Source organism: Pempheris klunzingeri, chromosome 2 (genome assembly GCF_042242105.1).
Source record: "Pempheris klunzingeri isolate RE-2024b chromosome 2, fPemKlu1.hap1, whole genome shotgun sequence".
Lineage (NCBI taxonomy): Eukaryota > Metazoa > Chordata > Actinopteri > Acropomatiformes > Pempheridae > Pempheris > Pempheris klunzingeri.
Window position 1 is genome coordinate 31,061,490 of NC_092013.1, and position 21,302 is coordinate 31,082,791.

The 21,302-nt window shown below is 51.8% G+C and overlaps 1 protein-coding gene across 1 annotated transcript in view; it reads left to right on the forward strand.

The window, feature by feature from the left end:
• Positions 1-21,302, forward strand: part of frmd4ba (FERM domain containing 4Ba) — a 32,968-nt gene that overhangs the window by 9,468 nt on the left and 2,198 nt on the right. The window contains exons 2-21 of the mRNA XM_070845152.1: positions 3,940-4,005; positions 4,113-4,207; positions 4,370-4,462; positions 5,107-5,191; positions 7,988-8,044; positions 8,360-8,382; positions 11,622-11,705; positions 12,159-12,224; positions 12,692-12,749; positions 13,322-13,408; positions 16,926-17,002; positions 17,408-17,546; positions 18,216-18,357; positions 18,438-18,571; positions 18,691-18,807; positions 19,051-19,279; positions 19,447-19,503; positions 19,585-19,720; positions 20,243-20,407; positions 20,487-21,247. Coding sequence (XP_070701253.1) covers positions 3,940-4,005; positions 4,113-4,207; positions 4,370-4,462; positions 5,107-5,191; positions 7,988-8,044; positions 8,360-8,382; positions 11,622-11,705; positions 12,159-12,224; positions 12,692-12,749; positions 13,322-13,408; positions 16,926-17,002; positions 17,408-17,546; positions 18,216-18,357; positions 18,438-18,571; positions 18,691-18,807; positions 19,051-19,279; positions 19,447-19,503; positions 19,585-19,720; positions 20,243-20,407; positions 20,487-21,247 — 2,671 coding nt within the window. The remainder of the gene's footprint in view (positions 1-3,939; positions 4,006-4,112; positions 4,208-4,369; positions 4,463-5,106; positions 5,192-7,987; positions 8,045-8,359; positions 8,383-11,621; positions 11,706-12,158; positions 12,225-12,691; positions 12,750-13,321; positions 13,409-16,925; positions 17,003-17,407; positions 17,547-18,215; positions 18,358-18,437; positions 18,572-18,690; positions 18,808-19,050; positions 19,280-19,446; positions 19,504-19,584; positions 19,721-20,242; positions 20,408-20,486; positions 21,248-21,302) is intronic.

A 21,302-nucleotide genomic window follows, 5' to 3' on the forward strand; every position in this document is an offset into this window, starting at 1 on the left:
TGGGAGGGGGGGCAGTGACCGCAGCTGGAAAAGAAAGAGCCTTTAAGTGGGCTCAGTGTTGTGTGCAGCACATGACTCCTGTAGAGAGACACCAGAGTGACATCAGGGGGGGTGATGGTGGTGCCGGGCTGGAGACGGCGAGGGGCGGAGCCTGTGAACAGATATGACTTAACATGTCACACCGTGTGAGAGCACAGCTGGTGGGGGCACAGAGCTTTTCAGGGTGAAGGCAGGAGGCGAAGATGGTTTTCAGCCTGCAGCCTAGAGCTGCTCCCATCAGTAGTTTAACACCGCGTCAGTCAGACTGAGTGTGAAATGTCCAGAGAGTCATCACCTGACTCGGCCACGCCCCTCAGCCCCGTGCAGCACGTTAGCGCCTTTCGGCTCCTTGTTTTGGTTAAAGGCCTGCAGACTTTACTACTGTGGTTCACAGATGCAGCAGATGATGTGACGGACAGAGTTAGCCGCTGGCTGGTGAGTTCAGCAGCCACATATTTCCCTCAGGAGGTGGCAGAGTGAGCTCTGGACTCAGGTCTGTCCAGTGGACACAAGCAGGACTAAACCTGGATGCTAACGTGGCCTCGTGTCTGCTGGAGGCTCCTGTTGGCTTTCAGGGTCACCACGTCAGCTGTGAGCTGGTCAGATGACTTCATGAGGGTTTAAAGCAAGGAGGCTGCACAAGAGTGTTTCATCAGTGGAGGACGTTACAGAGAGCACTGAGACACTTGTGGACAGGTCCCACCTCCCCCACTCTGACTCCCACAGGACGGTCCTTGCTCCATCCTACAAGGCCCCCCCCCCCCCCCCCCCCCCCCCCACTACAGAGTGTAGCAATAGGCTGGGATTATCTGCTGCCTCTCAGCGTGTGTGTGTGTGGAGACGCTGCTACATGTCCTTACATTAAAACAGAGCTACACTTTGGGGTTTGTTTGAGTCCTTTACAATCTTCCCTCAGTTGAGTGTTTTCTGTTTATCTCCATATGAAACCTTCTTTATTCCTGAAGCTGAATTCCTGGCAGATGTTTTTGGACTTTTTCTTGTTTTTCACGACTGTACGTGAGCTCAGCTCAGACATGCTGTGTGTCAGCTACCTTGGATTTATCACCCGTCCGTGGACCCGAACATGTGGCGATCACGTGTGTGATGATGGCGGTTTGTGTTGGGCTGTGTCACAGCTGGCCTTGGTCTCCACGGTGAGCTGGTTATGGTGCGCCTTCCTTCGGACTGGGTCCCAGTTGGCGGACCCTGCCCTCCACAAACAGAGGGGGACTACAGCATCTGAACTATCGGGAGCCTCTGCAGCAGGGGCCTCTGGTTCTGTCTTGCCCTCCCCTGCACTCTATGAGGCAGTGTTTTGGCCCGGGGCCCAGGACCAAGCCTGAGCTCGCTGCTGACTCCCCCTGACATTACATCAGCGGGACGCACACACTGGGCTGTGTGTGCTGCAGGGGGGATGCTACGTTCAGCTTGTTGCTCTGAAGCAGAGCCCCATCCTCTGTCCTGGTCCTGAGACGGCGAGGAGTCTCCAGCAGAGCAGATAACCATGGCTGTGCGAATCATGCGTGGACTGGAGGACCTGGTGGCGTCGGGCAGCCAGCTCGTCTGGAGCCTGGCCCATCAGACGCTGAGGAGGTGGTACCATCGAGGGCTGATGCCGTGCAGACGTGTCCTCCAAGCCTGGTTCAGGATTGGAAAATGTTACCAGGTATGACGGCTCGTCAGCAGAAGCAGCATGAGCAGACAGAGGAGTTCAAACAGAGCAGCTTTTATTGATCGCTGACAGCGTGTGTGAAGGATTTGTGAGAGCCAGACGGATTCTCTGATCACACACTGAACTTCTCTCATGGCCTCATGGATTAGTTATTTAACTGTTAGTTAACAGTTTAACTTTAACTGGCTCATCGGTGTGTGTGTGTGTGTGTGTGTGGAGTCTCTGGCTGCCTCTCGGTGAGTCATACCGCCTTCTCTTTAACAAGGGTCTCTGTCCCAGCACATGTAGCAGCCATAAGAGAGCAGCAGGACCCGCTGGCTGATCCCAGGTCTGGCTGAGGGCCTGTCTCTCTGGGGGGAGGACATATCAGTCCCCTGTGAGAACCTGAACGTCTGGTTCTGGTTCTGGTTCTGGTTCCTCTACTCTGCTGGGTCCCACCTCACTGCCAGGTGGAAACATGTTGTGCCTTAACAACAGTCAGATTCAGGCTTTTTTAGGGTGTAAAGGTACAAAAAGATGGACAAATGAATACGGTGAGACATTATATCCAATAATGATACCCAGATTACTATTGTCTGAGTTTCTTTCTCTCTGAGTTCACAGAAATAACACATGGCTGTGTTTTTTTAAGCTGGGAGCTGCGTACAGGGTGTTGGGGAAGATTTCAGGCCATTTAGCGATTAATTAAAGTAACAGCACTGCTGTGTAAAAATACTCCATCACAGTGTCTCTGACGTAGAAAAGAACAGTCCAGAAAAGTAAAGCAGTCCCCCAGCAGACTGTGTGTGGTCTCTACAGTGCATATGTGCAGCAGGCCCATAACGCAGTGTGTCAGGGACTCCTTCACTGCTCCTGGGATTCTTTACATGAAGCATTAGGATGTGGAGGTTGACTGTGAGGGACAAACTAACAAACTAAAGGCCCGTGTCCGTCTGTCAGTGCCTCACGGTCTCTGATCTACAACAGTGCAGCGCTGATAGAAGGACTGATCTCTGCTCAGCCCCAGCACATCCTGACAGGAATCCCAGGTTAGCCCATTAAATCCCACACAGGTGTGGCCTGGTGTGGTCAGCTGTGCAGAGGGAGGGGACACGACATGGCAGCCAATTTGTGTGCTGTAGTGGAGAGGCAGAGCTTCACCACACAGCTGTAAACCTCTCTAGGGCTGGGGGCACTGAGAACTGGAGCTGTGGGCCGTGGGGGTTAACACCACGGCATCAGTTCCCAGGCAAGAGGCCAAGCAGCTGAAGGCCACATGTTTTTCTCTCCAAAGTGACAGGAATGAAGGCGTCCAGGAGATATTCCTTTATCTAGTCAACAGGAAGTCAGCTGGGCTCTGAGCCTGTGACGCCAGACAGGTATAACAGGAGTCACGTGACAATGACACCACAGGGGGGCTGGTGGTGTGGCATCAGGACAAGCCTTCTCTCCAGCCTCTAAAACACATGCTGCTGATGAGTTAAAACCTCTGTGATCACACACACACACACACCTCACTTTGTGTTTGTGAAATATCAGACAGTTCTGGTTAAACCTGGTGTCTTCAGCCCTCGTCAGACACCCTGCCCTCTGCCTCTGTCTGTTCTCCATGCTGCCACTGGGGGGCGCCACAGTCAGGGGTCAGGTCGGCCCTGTGGTGACACGATGAACCCTAACCAGGGCAAAGTTCTGCTAAATGACCTCCAGCCGGTCCTTAAAACGAGAGTGTCTCTTCTGAGAGAACAAAGCACACAAACAAAACACGAGACAAGTTTGTGAGCCCCTGAAGGCACCGTGCTGTGTTTGACTGGCCTGCTGTGACCAGCGGCCTGTAGCATGACTCTTATTACTGGTTCACTGTGATAGGTTTATATTAACTGTGCACACGTCACATGATGTGTCTTCTCATCATCTTCTCAGCACAAGAGTATTTCCTAAACTGGTGAACATAAGACTGGGTCTGTAGTGAGTTTAACGTGAGCTAACAGCAGCTCGTGTGTCACTGGCAACAGAATCTCCACTTAGCTGATTCATGGCTGAGATGTCACCGTTTCACACTTTAAACCCGTCAGAGTCCTCTTACCTTCCAGCCGGCACAATCACCAGCATGTCCCCAAGATCAGTCACCACTGACAGGCAGCCGTTGTACCCGAGGCTGTATCTGCTGGGAGTGGAGAGAAGACAGTAAAGTTTAGCTGTGTCTTTCAGAACATGACAACAGGCGTCTCATACTGTTTGTCCTTCCCCAGATGGCGGAGGGCCGTCTGTGCCAGGTTCTCCTCCTGGACGGCAGGAAGCTGGAGCTGCTGGTTCAGGTAGGGCCTCTGCTTCCTGTCACACTCCTCTGCTCTGGTTCAGGTTGGTCTGGCTTGGCCTGGCCCGGTCTGGGCCGTGAACTGACTCGCTGTGTTGTGACCCCCAGCCCAAGCTGCAGTCCCGGGAGCTGTTGGATCTGGTTTCCTCTCACTTCAACCTGAAGGAGAAGGAATACTTTGGACTATGCTTCCTAGATGATACGTATGTCTCTGTCTCCTCGTGTAGCCATACCATAACTGTGATGTGTCTGACTGTATTACATCTCCTCTGAGTTAGACCCAGTCCTCCTTGACAGGCGCCTTCAGAGGAAATATTACGGTGTCACTGATCCAGTGTGTGATGTCTTCTCATGTCCCTGCTCAGGGGCCAGAGGAACTGGCTCCAGTTGGATCGTAAAGTCTTCGATCACGGCTTCTCCAAGACGTCTGGGCCTTTGGAGCTGAAGTTCCTGGTGAGGTGAGTTGTCTGCTCAGTTTTATCAGAAAAGTGTCAGGCTGAGGCGAGAGTGCAGGAGGCCTGTCATGGAGGTGGGCCAGGACCACTGGCAGGTTTGTAGCTCCCCTCCAGTTTAATTATGGACGACAAGGCGTTCTTTTTCTTACAGACATTTATTCCAGACGTCATGCTGAAGTAGCGAAATGACAGTGCCGTCAATGCCGTCAATGCCGTGAGAACTCACTGGCCGCATAAACTTTGGGGGAGACACTTCCAAAACAAAAACAATGCGCTCTCCAGTCCTCTTATGGACTCATAGTATTAGCAGGTGCGCTGCTCCATGTGGCGTCTGCTATAGTGCATCTAAAAAATATTACCTGACCCCAACAAGGTAACAACATTTGTTCCACATAAAGGTTCCTTTTTAAACAATATTCACCATTGTGTGTTTTAATCTTTCTCCTATTTCTATGAAACAACATAAAATATAATTTTATTTACTCAATTATTCTTGTTTTTAACGTAAAATAATTAAATGAACTTAAATTGCATCGCTGACTTCGATGGCAGCTACAAGCTTCCTGTCCTGAGCAGCAGGTGGCAGTGTGGCTGTGTGACTGCCAAACATGAAGAACAAGGCCCTGACGGTGTGTGAAACTCCACAGGTTTTATATCGAGAAGATCACCTTCCTGAAGGAGAACACGACGGTGGAGCTGTTCTTCCTCAACGCCAGGGCTTTGGTGTTTAACGTGAGTCTTCCTGTCTCATAAAGGTCCTCCTTGTGTCCCAGTAACCAAGTCCAGCATCATTTCCCCATCACTCACACAATAATCCGGCCACTGGTCAGCTGTCACCCCATGTGGGTAACCCCACACACACTCATGACAACCACACGTCCATTGTGTAGTCGTTTTAGCACACAGCACAAGTCTTTCGTTTTTCCTTCATAGGAGCGATATTGTTACTATGTGAGAATGTGTAACATTTATAATATCTGATTCATGTCTGCAGTCCCTCTGAAACAACAGGCACACATCACATTCACAGTTCACACACTCCTCATGGTGTGCCCATGAGACTGTGTACACTCCACCACTACACTGCATTAATGCACACACACTACACTGTATCAATACACACCTCTACACTGCATTAATACACACCACTACACTGTATCAATACACACCTCTACACTGCATTAATACACACCACTACACTGTATCAATACACACCACTACACTGTATCAATACACACCTCTACACTGCATCAATACACACCACTACACTGTATCAATACACACCTCTACACTGCATTAATACACACCACTACACTGTATCAATACACACCACTACACTGTATCAATACACACCTCTACACTGCATTAATACACACCACTACACTGTATCAATACACGCCTCTACACTGCATTAATACACACCACTACACTGTATCAATACACACCTCTACACTGCATTAATACACACCACTACACTGTATCAATACACGCCTCTACACTGCATTAATACACACCACTACACTGTATCAATACACGCCTCTACACTGCATTAATACACACCACTACACTGTATCAATACATGCCTCTACACTGCATTAATACACACACCTCTACACTGCATCAATACACACCACTACACTGTATCAATACACACCTCTACACTGTATCAATACACGCCTCTACACTGCATTAATACACACACCTCTACACTGCATCAATACACACCACTACACTGTATCAATACACACCTCTACACTGCATTAATACACACACCTCTACACTGCATCAATACACACCTCTACACTGCATTAATACACACCACTACACTGTATCAATACACACCTCTACACTGTATCAATACACACCTCTACACTGCATCAATACACACCTCTACACTGCATTAATACACACCACTACACTGTATCAATACACACCTCTACACTGCATTAATACACACACCTCTGCACTGTATCAATACACACCTCTACACTGTATCAATACACACCTCTACACTGCATTAATACACACCACTACACTGTGTCAATACACACCTCTACACTGCATTAATACACACACCTCTACACTGCATCAATACACACCACTACACTGTATCAATACACACCTCTACACTGCATTAATACACACCACTACACTGTATCAATACACACCTCTACACTGCATTAATACACACACCTCTACACTGCATTAATACACACACACTACACTGTATCAATACACACCTCCACACTGCATTAATACACACCACTACACTGTATCAATACACACCTCTACACTGCATTAATACACACACCTCTACACTGCATTAATACACACCACTACACTGTATCAATACACACCTCTACACTGCATTAATACACACACATCTACACTGTATTAACACACACACATTACACTGTATTAACACACACAAACACACACACTACACTGTATTAATACACGCCACTACACTGTATGAACACACACACTACACTGTATTAACACACACACACACACACACACACACACACACACACTACACTGTATTAACACACACATCTACACTGTATTAACACACACATCTAGACTGTATTAATACACACCACTACACTGTATGAACACACACATCTACACTGTATTAATACACACCTCTACGCTGTCATTACCTGTGTGTGAATGAGGTGTGTGTTATTGGGAGAAAGTATTCAGAATGCTGCATTCAGGTGCTGTTGGACAGTTGACTATTATATACACGGTTACTGACTCATTAGCCTTTAAAGTCAGTATAAAGTGTAGTACTGTGAGTGTAAAAGTGAACCTATGCCTGGTCACTCACACCAGAGCTGTAGCTGTAGCTGCAGCGGGATCTGTGATTAAGAGTTTCCTGTAACCAGTCCAATTCACAGCTCAATTTAAAGCAATAATACGTCTACTTCTATCAATACACATGATTAACTAAATTGATTGCCGTCGGGTGTGTACTGTCAGGTGGACGCTAAAGTCACGCGGACAGGTGTGGTACCACAGGTGTGGTATATAGTGCTACAGTTATTTGAGGATTTTAAATTGTCCGAGCAGCACGTGAATGCAGCACGTGATCAAACGTTGCAGTGCGGTGTTTTTTGTTGCGGCGGGGGGCGGGGGGGGGGGCAGACTGGTCGCCATGGAGACGGAGACTGTTGAACCTGCTTTGGGACCGTACCACTGTAGCTGGGCGTGTGGGGGGGAGCAACTCATATCGGGACCTGGAGTCGGGACCCGGAGCGGGTCTGTGTGTGTACCGGAGTGTGTTTCTGCGCACGTGGAGAGTTTGAGTCCAGCCCGGGTGCTGGAGGACGGCGCCGGAGAGCCTCCGGGGCGGTTTGAACCGCCACGGCGGCCCTGCCTTAGTGGTTGGGTCGTTAACGGTGGGACCGGGGGACGGGACGAAGGGTTCCTCTGAGTCAAGTGTGTCGGACAGGCTGCACTTTGTCTCTGTGTGTGTGTGTGTGAGTGTTTAGAGCCCGCTAACTCGGACCCTTTTTACACCAGGAGACCATCGAGGTGGAGAGCGGACATGTTTTCCAGTTAGCCGCGTTCGCACTGCAGGTAAGTCGGAGTTTTTACCCCGAGCTGTGGAGTGTGAGCCCGGGACTGGGGCTCGGTGGCCCCCCGAGGCTGCGGGGGTCGTGGGGGAGCCAACTTATTGTTACAGAAACGGACCCTTTTATGTGACCCCCTCCTCTAAAACCGGTCAGTGCTTGCTCCGAGGCATCGGACTCAGTGACCGTAGCCAGGTTAACTGGATGAGTCGGTGTTACACGGTTAGCTTTACCTCTGTGTAGGTTAGCTAACATTAGCATGCTGGGCAGTGTATGTTGTTAAGGTGCCTTTACTAACGTTAGCCTTATCTTCTCTCTTCAGGAGGCCAAAGGAGACTACACCAGGTAAGAGGTGGTCCAAATGGAAAAGTCCTAGTGGGATAAATGTGGGATGGTGTAAGCTGGAGGCCACATCGGGGTTAGTTTTCCTTTACAACAGAGTGAGGGAGGCAGAGAGGACGGACAGCGCCATTAAACTGGATGGTACTTTAGTCAAGTTACATGTACATGTAGTGAAGTGTCGGTCTGTCCTCCCATGACAGTCAGCAGGGGGCCTCTGGCTGTAGTAGTGTGTGTGTGTGTGTGTGTGTGTGTGTGTACCCTGGTTGGTCAGGGTGTGACCTCCATGTTAATATTTAACTCTGCTGGTCCACATTGTGATGTTTCCCTCAGTTAATGATTCTCTGATTTGGTTCTGGTGACATTGAACTGAAGCTCTGCTCCCTGCTGGCCTGCTGCCATCCACATGGTCCGACGCTGCCTTCACAAGCAGAGAGCCTCCTGTTCTCTACTGTCAGGTCTCGTCAGTAAGGAGGAGCCACATTTCCTGGCAGACACAGTGATATATCTGTGCGTAGACGCGGTGTGTATGACTGTGCCAGTATAAACCCTCCATACTGAGCTCCCCGTAGAGATAATGTGTTGTCACAGAGGCCTGACTGGCTGATAAGGTGCTGCTGTGTGACTGAGGGAAACACAACCTGTGTGCCGTCCTCTAAAGGCCTCTGTGGCCATTATGTGAACACAAAGGTTTGTGCTCTGTAAGGAGTTGTGTGTGTGTGTGTGTGTGTGTACACGTACATGGGCTGAATGGCGATACATGCAATGCTGAAAATGCAGTTTGACCCCTTGTTAAAACATCGCCTTTGTTCTCTTGCACAGAAAGGAGAGAGAACTCGGCTCACTACCGTTCCACTGTTTGATTGACCAGATAAATGTTAATTCTGATTTGGTGCAGCTGTGGAGCAGCTTCGTGCCTCGGTGCTGTGATTTAAAGCTGCACTGCCCTGGAGTGCAGGGTGAACTCTGAGCCGTGGTGGGCGTGGGGATGGGCCGAGCTCTGTCCTCACTCTGAAAGCACAATAAAAGACAACCTGCCAACAAATCTGGTACAATCAGCGAGGACGGGACTGTGGCCAAGTCCACACATCTCTCTATTTTTGTCCCGTTCGTTGTGAGTTTGTTCCGTGTCTTTGGATAGATATGTAGAAAACGACCACATGAAGCCGTTTTCCTTCTCTGACATGAGTGTAGCTTTGGCCCCGGGATCTGAACACTGTTGTAGTCCTGATGCAGCCCTGCTGTCTTGGTTTGTCCTTCCTGTCTGCACTACCCTTTCTTTCTGCATCTCTGAGAGAACAGGCCTGCTGACTCCCCCCATAAACCATATCATATAAATGTGTCTCCTCTGGACTGTATCAGCACAGAGCCCTGGAGCAGTGAGATTAGCTGTGGAGGAGTTAAGGACACCCTATCCTCCCCCCTCCTCCAGCCAGCTACCCTAAGAGGGATGAGCCAGACCCACTGTCCAATGGTAGACAAGCTGGCGTCAGGAGGACTCGGTGTGGTCGTGCTGTTGCGGTGGTGTGGGCCAGCCCCCGCTGTGCACTGAATTAATGCCCCGTCCTTACTGATTCACACGTTATGGCTCTCAGGACGTGCAGGTATGATTCTCAGCTCCCTCCTCCCTCTGGTGGTTGGGGAAACACCGGGAGCTGATGGATGCCTTTAACTATGTTTAACTGAGTTGAGTATCATCTGCAGGCCGTTTTAAATGGCTGTGTTGTCGTTGTGCCCGTGTGAATCGATGTTACACCCAGACAGTTTTAGAGCTCAGTTCTATTTGCAGGTGTAGCCTATAGTTAGTGGTTCATTCACAGCAGCAGCCTCTCTCATTGTGCTCTTTCCACACCCACCACGTCTCAGCCCCATGGGACAGCCGAACCAAGAGTGCTATCTCTCCCAGACTAGGTGGGCCGGGCTGGGCCGGGCCGGGCTGTACCGTCTGTAGGAATGGCCCCCGCACTCAGGCTGCTGGAAGATAACAGGCGTAGTAATGAATTCCAGACTGCTGACGGGGCAGTGCGCTGCAGAGGAGATCACCACGGCAACACCAGGCCCCAGCTCCTCATAAAACGTACACCATCAAATACGCAGCGAAGTGCCGCGGCAGCAAAACCCAGTGAGCCTCGGAGAGGAAGCTGCAGGGGAGAGTGATTCAAGAGCCTCTGGCCTGGTTTTTTGTTTAGTAAGCTGGTCCACATAACTAGATCATTATGCTGCTGCCCCACCATGTCAGCGCCTGTTCAATCCCATTACTCTGTAACGAGGAAGACAGAAAAGTCAGGCTTAGGTCGAATGGCCGCTGGCCTGAAGTAATCCAGGGGATGTCTTACTGGTGGGGGACTTGAAGATGTTTAATAATTTGGTGTTACGTATGTTTGGTCTGACCTACACATGTGGGGCTGTCTCAGGGCTGCCGACCGTTTGGATCAGCGCTGAGTCTGCCAAGTGCTTATGAATGGCTTTTGTTTGGGTGTCCAGTGGACTGGCCCGCCAAGCCGGAGCGCTTTATGTGGAGCAGAAAGTGTAGGCCCAGTACCCCCCCTCCCCCCACCACATGAGGCTGGAGAGACTCCTGATTGGTGCAGATGCAAAGTCACAGACAATGACAAACACAAACAAACAGTCTCTGCTTCATCTCTGAGTCAGTTTGTACCTGTTGTACCTGCCAGGCTGCTGATGTCGGCGAGGGTTGTTCACCTTCTGTCCATAGAGTAACTGTGCAGAGCGCTTTACAGTGATTTCTCGGCAGGCCCCCTAAAGGCTCCTGTGACTTGAAGGTCCTGCGTTTGCTTTTCTGAAAGGCAGCCTGGTGGGACATGAGTGGAGCTCAGGTTTAGTGTTGGCAGGCAAGCCCCCCTCTGTCAGGATAAGACAGATGAAAACTTGATCCTGACACGGCACCTTTTCAAACATGAGTTATTGTTGCCACACCTTCAGAGAGAAGCTCAGCCCTCGCTGTGAAAACACAAACCTGTGCAGCGCAGTGCACTCTGAGCTCAGATCTGTGCAAACGTCTCCTGTTCTGTCCTCGTGGCCCACAGGTCGGTCTGGAGCCTCAGCTAGGGTCCCAGTAACAGGACCACCAGAGGGCTGTCCACAGGTTGTCCTGTAGGGACAGTTAGTAAGTGGACCAAGACAAGATGTCCCTCCTCAGTCAACAGCGCCCCCAGCACTAAAGCATGGATGGGTAACTAGCAAGGTCTACTGTTGTTCAAAGCTTCATTGTGTTTTTCTTTCAGTGCTGAAGCTGCCAGATCTGACCTGAAGCAGCTCCCACTGCTGCCCACCAGAGTGTTGAGGGAGCACCCGTCCCTGAACTACTGGTAAGGGGGGGGGGGTGCACACGCTCACACACACACACACACACACACACACGGTCCTGTAGACACTCGTGGTTCAGCCCTTCTTCCCCCTTCCTCCCCGGTGCTGAGCAGACGAGGTGACTAATGACCGCCCGTCTGGGCCCATCAGCCCTGAGAGAGCAGGAGGCGCTGAACGCTGGCGGCCGTCTCCCTGCTGGTTTGGTCCTCTGTGGCCCCTCCTCTCATCTGAAGCTGCAGACATTAGTGTGATGTCCAGAATGAAAGGGTGTCTTAGGGCGGATGGGTGGACACATGAATGTGCGTGCGTGTGCGCAGGCTGGCTGTGCTATTAGAAGGGATGATTACAGTGAAGAGGATGTAGTTGAGAGCCACCAGCAGCTTTCTGCCTGAGCAGCCAGACTCTGTGTGTCCCTCTGTGGCTGAGTGTGGAACTCTGTCTCTGTCTATTTACAGTGAGGACAAAGTGATCGAACTCTACAAGGAGCTGAAGGGGCTGACCAGAGGACAGGCCATTGTGCAGTAAGTTTAGAACCACTACAGTGTGTCTGTGTTGAGTCTGGCTGGTGACCCTCTGTCTGTGTGTCCCCCGTGTGTCCCGCTGCCTGTGAGCCCACCGTGGTCCGAGTGTCCTGCAGGCCTTCCTGTTGGACTTCGGGGCTCTGCTCTGAGCCAGCTGCCGTCACAGGCCACAGTAGGCCATCGGGTCCAGGAGGTGGTCTCAGTGCTCAGCCCTCCTCTGAGACTGTAGCTCAGAGCAACCCCGGCTCATGTACGCTCCCATGATTTGTGTCCCTGAACTGATCGATGGAGTCCCCCCCTCCCCCTGTCACGGCCCTGAAACCAATCGATCTGCCTGCCGATGTCAATGACCGTGGCCTCTCAGTGAGAGCAGCCTGAAACACACTGTGTCTGCTGTAAACATCCCCACTGACGCTGGTGGAGTGAGAGTGGTGGAGCTGCTGCTAACCTGTCCTCTGTCTCTGAAGGTACCTGGCCCTGGTGGAGTCCCTGCCCACATATGGAGTCCATTACTACGCAGTGAAGGTAACAGCAGACGCTAGGCCTCTGAACAAGCCCTGTGTCTCTGTGTCTCTGTTTCAATATCTCTGTCTGCTTCCAACCTGACTCACCACTGCAGCCTTTAGCCACTCCAGTTCACCACATCCAGCCTGGTGTTTGAATCGTGAGGGTGTGTCCTGGTTAAAATATGTGCATCAACGTGTTTGTAGGAACACACAGGACAGAGGGGGGGGTCTACATAACTGAATTACATAGGAAATCCTTCACAAGAGTGAAGTCAGGAACCCAGTAGGTCATGTAGCACATGTTAGCATGTTGTACATGTTTCCTCCAACTTTCCTTGCTTTAACTCTTCTCCACTAACTTTCCACCAAACCCTGTTAAGCCGAGGTGTGTGAGGAGATCAAACGGGGGCGTGAAAATGACTCACAGACGTTTGAAGGCCTCCAGTTTATTTGATCTCCTCTTCTGTTGCTATTGCTTTGAGCCTAATGGGGTAATTGCTTTGGTAAAAGGCCTCTTTTTTTCCAAACTCCCACCAATAAAGCTCCCTCTAATGAGCAGTGGGGCGTGTGTGTGTGTGTGCTTTCATGCAGGACAAGCAGGACATACCGTGGTGGCTTGGAGTCAGCTACAAAGGCATCGGCCAGTACGACCTGCAGGATAAACTGAAGCCGAGGAAGGTGGGTTGACCCGTTTTCTCTGTTGACCTGTGTGACTGTGTTCGTTACCTCTAGAAATGTTCTTCATTTCAAAGCAGAACTCCACCAGGACACACATTTTCCTGTGTGTTGGCGAGTGTTTTCTGTCTATAGGATGTGGGGTTTCATGTGTTCAACAGTCTGAAGTCCTCTGGGCCTAACTCGGCCTGTGGGCTCTATAAATAAACTGGACTTCACATGCTGTTCTCACAAAGTGACATTTAATACTGAGACATGTAAAGCCGGAGTAGTGTGTGCGCTCTTGAGCACTGTCGCAGAACTTAAACTGCTAGTTGGCCGCACAGCTGTGCTCAGCAGCCTCTAGGTAGCTGGTTAATGATCCATCCACGCTGTAAATAGGTGTAATTAAGCCTCTGGTTCTCATGTCCGTCAGGAGGAAGAGGAAGGCAGATGGGGAAAATATTTTGTATCAGTGTGTGTGCTGTGTGCAGTCAAGGCTGCAGGTGGAGGAGCAAACAGTGGAGTGAACTGTCACTGGGATTGTAAACCAGTTTCAGTGCACAAATACCCACACCCCCTTTCTCATATTGAGGGAGTATCACAGGGGCACATTTCTGTACAAGCAAATTAAAATGTCCTTCGTTGTATCTGTCATTTGTGACATACAGATAAAGTCTGGTTATGCACCTAAAACTGTACCGTCAGACCAGCAGCATCAGTGGTACTGTACCTCCATGTAGGAAGAGACAGTCAAACTCAGCCGACTAGGCTCCGTGGATGTGAAGCCACTGCTCAGGTCCCACAGTGCTGGAGTAGTGTCCTCATGTGTGTTTGTGGGAGGTGTCATGTCTCCCAGCCCCTCCCCTCAGACTGGCCATGGCTGTCTGTCTACATCAGGGTCCCGGTGACAGAGCAGGGTGAGCTGCTGCTGACCCCCCCGAGTGCCTCGAGGGCCCAGTGCTGCTGTAGTGATGGCTGGTCACCGCTCCTTAGCTCACAGGGATGAGGGTACTCGGAGGGTTAAAAACTAGTGTCCACCCTCCCCAGCTCCTCCACAGGAGAAGGGGGCGTCACATGAGACCCTCACAGCAGTTTCCTGTTGTGGGAAAGCAGCTGCCCTGTAGATGACCTCTGAGTTGCTCTTCCTGCTCAGGGGGCGTGTGGGGGCCGCTGCCCTGGAGCTCAGAAGGAGTCCTCTGGATCTGAGCTCACAGTCCTGCAGCATGCTGCACTCATCGTGGCAATACGTATGTGTGCCTGGGAGGGGCCACCACTGATCAAACAGTGGCTAACAGTTTTCTGTGAGGGGAGAGGGGCTGCATTCAGAGGTCAGGGCTCTGCGTCTTTAAATATGAATTGATTTATTTCAGTTAGTAAAAATCACTTAAGATGGCTTCAGTAGTCACATCTCTGCATGCTGGTGTCATCAGTCCTCCGTCCCCGCTGTGTGGAAGAGAAGCAGCATATTTAGTCCTGTGAAGACCACCCTGACAGCTCCACCACATCCAGACCAGACCAGACCAGACCAGACCAGACCAGGTGTGTATGAGGAGGTCTAACGCAGGAAGGTCAATGTATCCAGAGATGTGGAGGAGACCTGCAGGAGAACAGACGGGACACGGAGGAAAGGTGGAGCTCAGCGGTGAGCTTCAGTCTCTGCTGGGTGGAAGCAGAGATGTTCTGTCCTCTGTCTAATACCCCGGGCTTCTGGGACAACGCCCCCCACCCCCCCCACCCACCATTGATCAGAACAGGAGGATCCTCACAGTGTTTGCTGTGCGTCGTGTTGTTGAAACGGAACAGCTGCCATCCAGAGCTGCTGTGTGGAGGGTGGGGCAGATCTTTTTCTGTTGAGCAGTGTGAGTCAGGGACTGTCACACACTGTCAGCCATATCTGATTCAGCAGACTCGTGGCCCTGGGGGTCCCCAGGTTGTGGGTGTGAGCTGGATCTGAACAGCCTGATTCCATCTGAAACCACAGGCATTTCTGGCTCATGTCCACCTGCCTGTAATGAGACGTTTGGCAAAAACAAGGCTGATGTGAATATGAAGCTGCTCCTGCTCTGCTGCTGCTCTGCTCCTGGTCTTCAGGAAATAGTCTCTATGGTCTATGTGGGAGTTGTACTGATGACTCACTTGATGTGTGCACAGTGATTTGTGGGACTGCTTCCTCTTTCAGAGAAGGACTTTCATTCCTGTGAAGGTAGAGACTGAGGCGTGTCACGTCCTTCACATATTTCCTCCAGCAGCAGTCCCAGTCAGGAGAGGCCTGATAGTTTCATGTGTGTACTGACGCACTGGTCTGGTCCGTTCATTAGGTGACTGACTGACTGTAGCTGATGAGGAGCGCAGCATGAAGCCCGTACTGTTCCCCTGCAGTAGAAAGCACGCACTGACCGCCGCTATCCTCAGGAGTATCAGGAGTACAACACCCCCCCACAGAGCAGACGGGGTAAATGTAGTGGGCCTGTGTCAATGACTACGTGGACAGAGTCCTCCTGGCCCTGCCATTAATGATTAGAGGGCAGGAACAGATCCCTCACGTGTCTGTTAGAGGAGGTTCAGCCCACAGCAGTGCTCTGTGCTGCAGTCACAATGTGAGAAGCAGAGGGCGTCCAGGAGGAAGTGGAGCTTTCAGAGTCTGGTGGCTTATCTGTGAGTGACGGGAAGTGGAGCTGAAATGTCTTCAAACAACAGCAAATACCTGAGAACAACCTGCTCGTCTGGTCTGACTGGAAGGGGGGAGGGGGGGCAGTCCAAAGGCTTGAGGCAGTGTGAGGTATCTGTGATGTCAGAGGGGGCGGGGCCAGCTGAGCTGAAACTCTTGCTACACCTATCAGGCTGCAGACAGACGGACAGAGACAGTATTGTTGGAGGGAGTGTAGCCCTGTGGGAACCTCACAGTCAAAGGACTCAGTACAAAGCCCAGAGAATAAAGCAAGGAGAGAAACGCTCCCTCCCTCACGGTAAGCCTCCTCATAGCGTCCTCCTATTACCTGTCCCCTGTCTGAAAGCGTCGCTGGATTTGGGTGTAGTCTCTTCTAAACGCTGTTCGTTCGTATGGTGGTGGCCCTGGGGTCTGGATCCATGCAGTCTGTCACTGTGTTGGGCAGGAACACATGTAACATGTTCCAGGGGGTGTGCAGAATAGAAACCATGCTTGTGTGTTCATAGCCTTTGCTCAGTTTCTCACACTCTGAGTGATTTACCCTGGAGGAGGCTCTCAGGTGAACCGGTGCTTAGAAATCCTGTTCACCAGGTGAGAGCAGGGGGAGTGTTGATGGGGAGGCGTCTCTGTCTGTTCCCCCTCCCCAGCGGAGAAATGAGCGGCTGGCCTCATTCCTGCTGCTGCTCAGCTTGTTTCTGCTCATGTTCAAGTTGACCAGAATAAAAAAAGAAGCTGCTGTGTCTGAAATGAAGCCACTGTTCTCCTGCTGTGACAGATCGGCTGGTGTGACTGTGTGTTTGAAGCCTTGTGTTAATGCTGACATGTCTGTTTATCTCAGTGATGTGTAATGCCCCCCCCCTCTCTCTGCAGTTGTTTCAGTGGAAGCAGTTGGAGAATCTGTATTTCCGTGAGAAGAAGTTTGCTGTGGAGGTGAACGACCCGCTCAGGTCAGAGCCGGCAGACGGCCTCATCTGTTCTAACTGATCTAAGGGCCGCATGTTTCTGAAAGTCAGCTGCCTCGTCCTACACACTGGGGGCCGTTCAGGACACGGCCGTGTTAAAGGCTGTAACCTGACTGTGAAAATAGTGTGTTCCTGTTGTTCACACGCCTCTTTATTACTGTGAGGCCTCAACTCCTCACTCTTATTAAATCCCCCTGTCAGATGTCGTCTCCTACAAGTTTAATTGGACAAAGAGTGAACTTGAATCCTTTCCTAATCTGTGCTCAACACGCTGCTTTTATCTTAGTTACAGCCCTGTTTATCTGCCATGGACTCTTCAGTTCTCCATGGGACAGACTGGCCTGGTGTATCAGTGTCAGCACTGACTGTTTGTCTGGTTATGTCCTACAGAAGAACAGTGAGCAAGCGGACGTTTGGACAGACTGGTCTGGTTATTCACTCGTGGTATGCCAGCCACGCTGTGATTAAAACCATCTGGGCGATGGCCATCAGTCAGCACCAGTTCTACCTGGACAGGAAGCAGAGCAAGGTGAGTCCGACACTCCCCCTACACCCGGGCCCACAAAGGGGACCCCTCCACAGACCAGGGTCAGCCTGTGTGTGTGTGTGTGTTTGGCTGGGATGATTGTCGGGGTTTGGTGGTTTCTGAATGGAACTGGGCCCCATGCTGCTCTGCCTCATGATGGGAAATGGTCCTGACTTTAAGAGGAGCGGAGTTATCTGTTGGAGCTGCGGTAAGAGGCGGGGAGGCAGCTCAGACTGAAAACACACAGGAGCTTGGGATTGATCTGAGTGACAGAGCTTCATCACTGTGCCCATGTAGTGGTAGACTGATCCACTCTGAGTGGGAGTGTCTGTCATCATCGTCATCATCATCATCGTCATCATGTCTTTTTGTGCACTTATCTAGGTCAGATACTACAATCTGCCAAATAAAGTATTTAGTCAGGAAGGTGTGTGTGTGTGTGTGTGTGTGTGTGTGTGTGTGTGTGTGTGTGTGTGTGTGTGTGTGTGGCAGTCAAATGAGGTTACTGAGCCAGCGTCTCCCTGAAAGGCAGATGGTGTGTCACTGTTGATCCAGGAATAGAGTCCGCTCTGATGGGCGAGGGAGCCGTGCACGTGGAGTGCCGTGCATGCAAATGGTGCCGCCGCTATCACACTACACATCATTGCAATGAAATCCTCCTCTCCCTCACAGTCAAAGATGACCACGACCAGGAGTTCAGGAGACATCGCCATGGACCTGACGGAGATCTGCGCCCCGCGGATCAGCAAACTGTCCAGCATGGAGAGCAAAGACCAGCTGATTATGGCCAGCAACGGGAGCCTCATCTCAGCCGGTGAGCTCAGCTGCCAGGAGCTGAGGGTGAGCGATGAGTTACTGCTAGGATTTGTGGTTAATCACATGTTCTTGTTCCAGGTTCTGCCGATTCTGAAGTCAGCGAGGAGCAGAAGAAAGAGAAGGTGGCTGAGCTGAAGAAGAAAGAGAAGAACCTTCAAGACACACTGATGCAGAAACTAGAAGAACTGAAGAAGATCTGCCTGAGAGAGGCTGTGAGTGGCGCTCATTCCGCTACTTTCCTCATGTAAAACAACGTCTAACATGCCCAGCTGTCAGCTGACTGAGACGTCTAAAACACCTCCCAGCTGACTGTTGTCGTTCTCCTCTGCAGGAGCTCACAGGAAGACTGCCTAAGGAGTATCCGTTGGCCACAGGTGAGGAGGCTCCTCAGGTGCGGCGGCGTGTTGGGACGGCCTTCAGGCTGGACGAGATGTTTCCCTACGATGAGGTCAGTGCAGCCGTCGTTGTTTCTGTGTTATTTCACCATCGTGTTTGTGTAGCTAGAGGTCAGTCTGTGAAACGTGGTTGAACTCTGCGTACGTCTGTTTCCATCTGCTGGGAGAATGGACACCGCTGAATGGGCCTGTTTTCAGATGAACTCCAGTGTGTTGTGGAGTCGTTGGGAGTGTGTCTCTGTGTGGGAGAGCTGCCGCTGACGGGCTCTGTCTTTACCAACCGTGTGTTCCTGTAGGACCCACATTTGAGGAATCTGGAGAGCAGGTTCGCCCTGCAGCACAAAATCGTGGAAGCAGCCCTGAAATTGTCCAACGAGGCGGACCTCTGCAAGACGGTGAAGAAGAAGAGGAGGAACAACTGTCTGGATGCCATGAGGAAGCTGGAGGAAATAGAGAAGGAGATCAACGCCTACAGAGCCAGGAAAGGAAAGACACCGACCCAGAGAGCCTCGCTCATCTTAGCAGGTAGACGTCTGCACACTCTTCACTCTTCACTCTCAGCCCGCTGTGAGGACTGTGGTGGGTTTTGGTGGTTTTGGTGGTTTTTGAGTGGTAACTGGTGGGAAGGTGTGTCAGTATGTGTGGAAAGTATGGAGGCGTGTCTGAGGACGTTCTGTGTCTCCTGTTGCCAGATGACGTCCAGCCCTCAGACCTCAGCTCTCTGTCTGACAGCCTCACTCTGGACGATGGTAAGGGCCTCGCTCTGTGTGCACGTGTTCACCCCCCCTTCTCCGATCCATTCAACCCAGCAGTCTCTTTGTCTCTCCCAGACGATGAGTTCCTGTCCCAGAGGCAGCGGTCCAGATCGGTCCAGTACTCCCCAAGACCCCACCATGCAGACACTCTGGACATCCACTACAGCAAAGACAGACGGGCCTCAGCCAATGAGCAGCAAGGAGACAGCAGGTACATGGCGAGAACCCACGCCCATGAAAGGTGTTCACATTTGACTTTCCAGCGTGTGCCAGTTGTTTTTGTGGAGGCCTGAAGCGTGGAGCCAGTACAGACCTGCAGAGCCAGAGCCACATTCCTGCCAGTCACCACCTCCCTCCCTCCCTCCAACATTCTCCGTCTCATCAGCCCAACGCCCTGGATTTAAAAATAGATGGAGGAGAACATGTCGCTGCCTGTGGAGGAGCAGACAACAGTTCAAGGCTGAGGGAGACGCGACACAGGAGTGTGGCTCTGGAAACTACCAGCTCCTCCACATGTGTGCTGTGTGGGCCTGCACTTCAGAGTTAACCTCCTCTGAAACACTGCATGAAAACACACAACACATGTCATTCAGGCGGACGTCATAAGTAAAATGCTGCATTCAGGCAACCCCAAGACGTGTTTTTTTCCTTCAGTAAAGAAGCCCGGGGCGTTTATCTCCACTAAAAACCACCAATCAATGTCTTCAAATCACGCCTCTTATCTGTGTTCCAGATTAAACTACGGCCACGACCCGGAGTCCCTCCACTACAGTCACCGCGACGCCTTATCCAGCCACAGCAGCCCGTTTAAAGCGGCGTCCAGACAGCCACATGACGCCCGCAGCATGCCCCCCACCCCCCTCCTCACCCGCAACGCCTACAGCAGCACCCAGCTCAGGTACAGCTTAGAGCTCAGAGTCAGCTCACCCAGCAGCTCCGTGTCACAGTCAGAGCGTAAACCAAGTCTCTCTCTGCAGGTCGGAGGACGCTCCTCAGCACTTCCGCCAGCGCAGCGGCAGTCTGGAGTCCCAGTCTCCCTTCCTGACAGAGGCTGACGCTCCAGTGCAGACGTTCGCCTTCACCGCGGCCCGACGCAGCAACAGCACTGAGGTCCTGGACGACGGTTCTTCCTACACTAGCCAGTCCAGCGTGGAGTACAGCGTCCCCGGTAACCACGCCCACCGGCGCAGAGCCCGTGGCCGCCACAGAAGAGATGTGTACGCCAACACGGGCAGCATGCCCAACCTGGCTCAACCGGACACCCGCTGCTACGCCTACCAACCGCGGGCCCGGCCCACCACTACGGCCTACTACGTCACTGGCTATCCCAGCTACGCGGACGTAGAGCCGTACGTTAACGGAGCCTACGTGTACGACAACGAGATGGAGGGCCACTACAGCGTCAACACCTCCTACCACCCAACGCCAGCAGCCTATCACAGCCACGACGCTCGCGGTCACTACGGTAACGACGACGTAGACGGCATGTCACAAAACCTGTACGCCACTCTGCGGCCGCCCAGGAACCGTCCGGCACCGCGCAGCAATGAGCAGGTCAGCAAGAACATCCAGAAGGCTCTGGTGGCCGAACACCTGAAAGGCTGGTACCATCGCAACGCTGCGCACAAGCAGGCGGCGCACAGCTACGACTACGACCGGGGCTCCCAGCAGAGCCTGGGCTACCAGACCATGCCTGTCCCGTACGCCCACAGCAGTCGGAGCGTGTCCTACTCCGCAGGTCCGCTGCCGCCCGTCTATCACGGTCTGCAGTCTTGTGTATAGTGCACTCACTG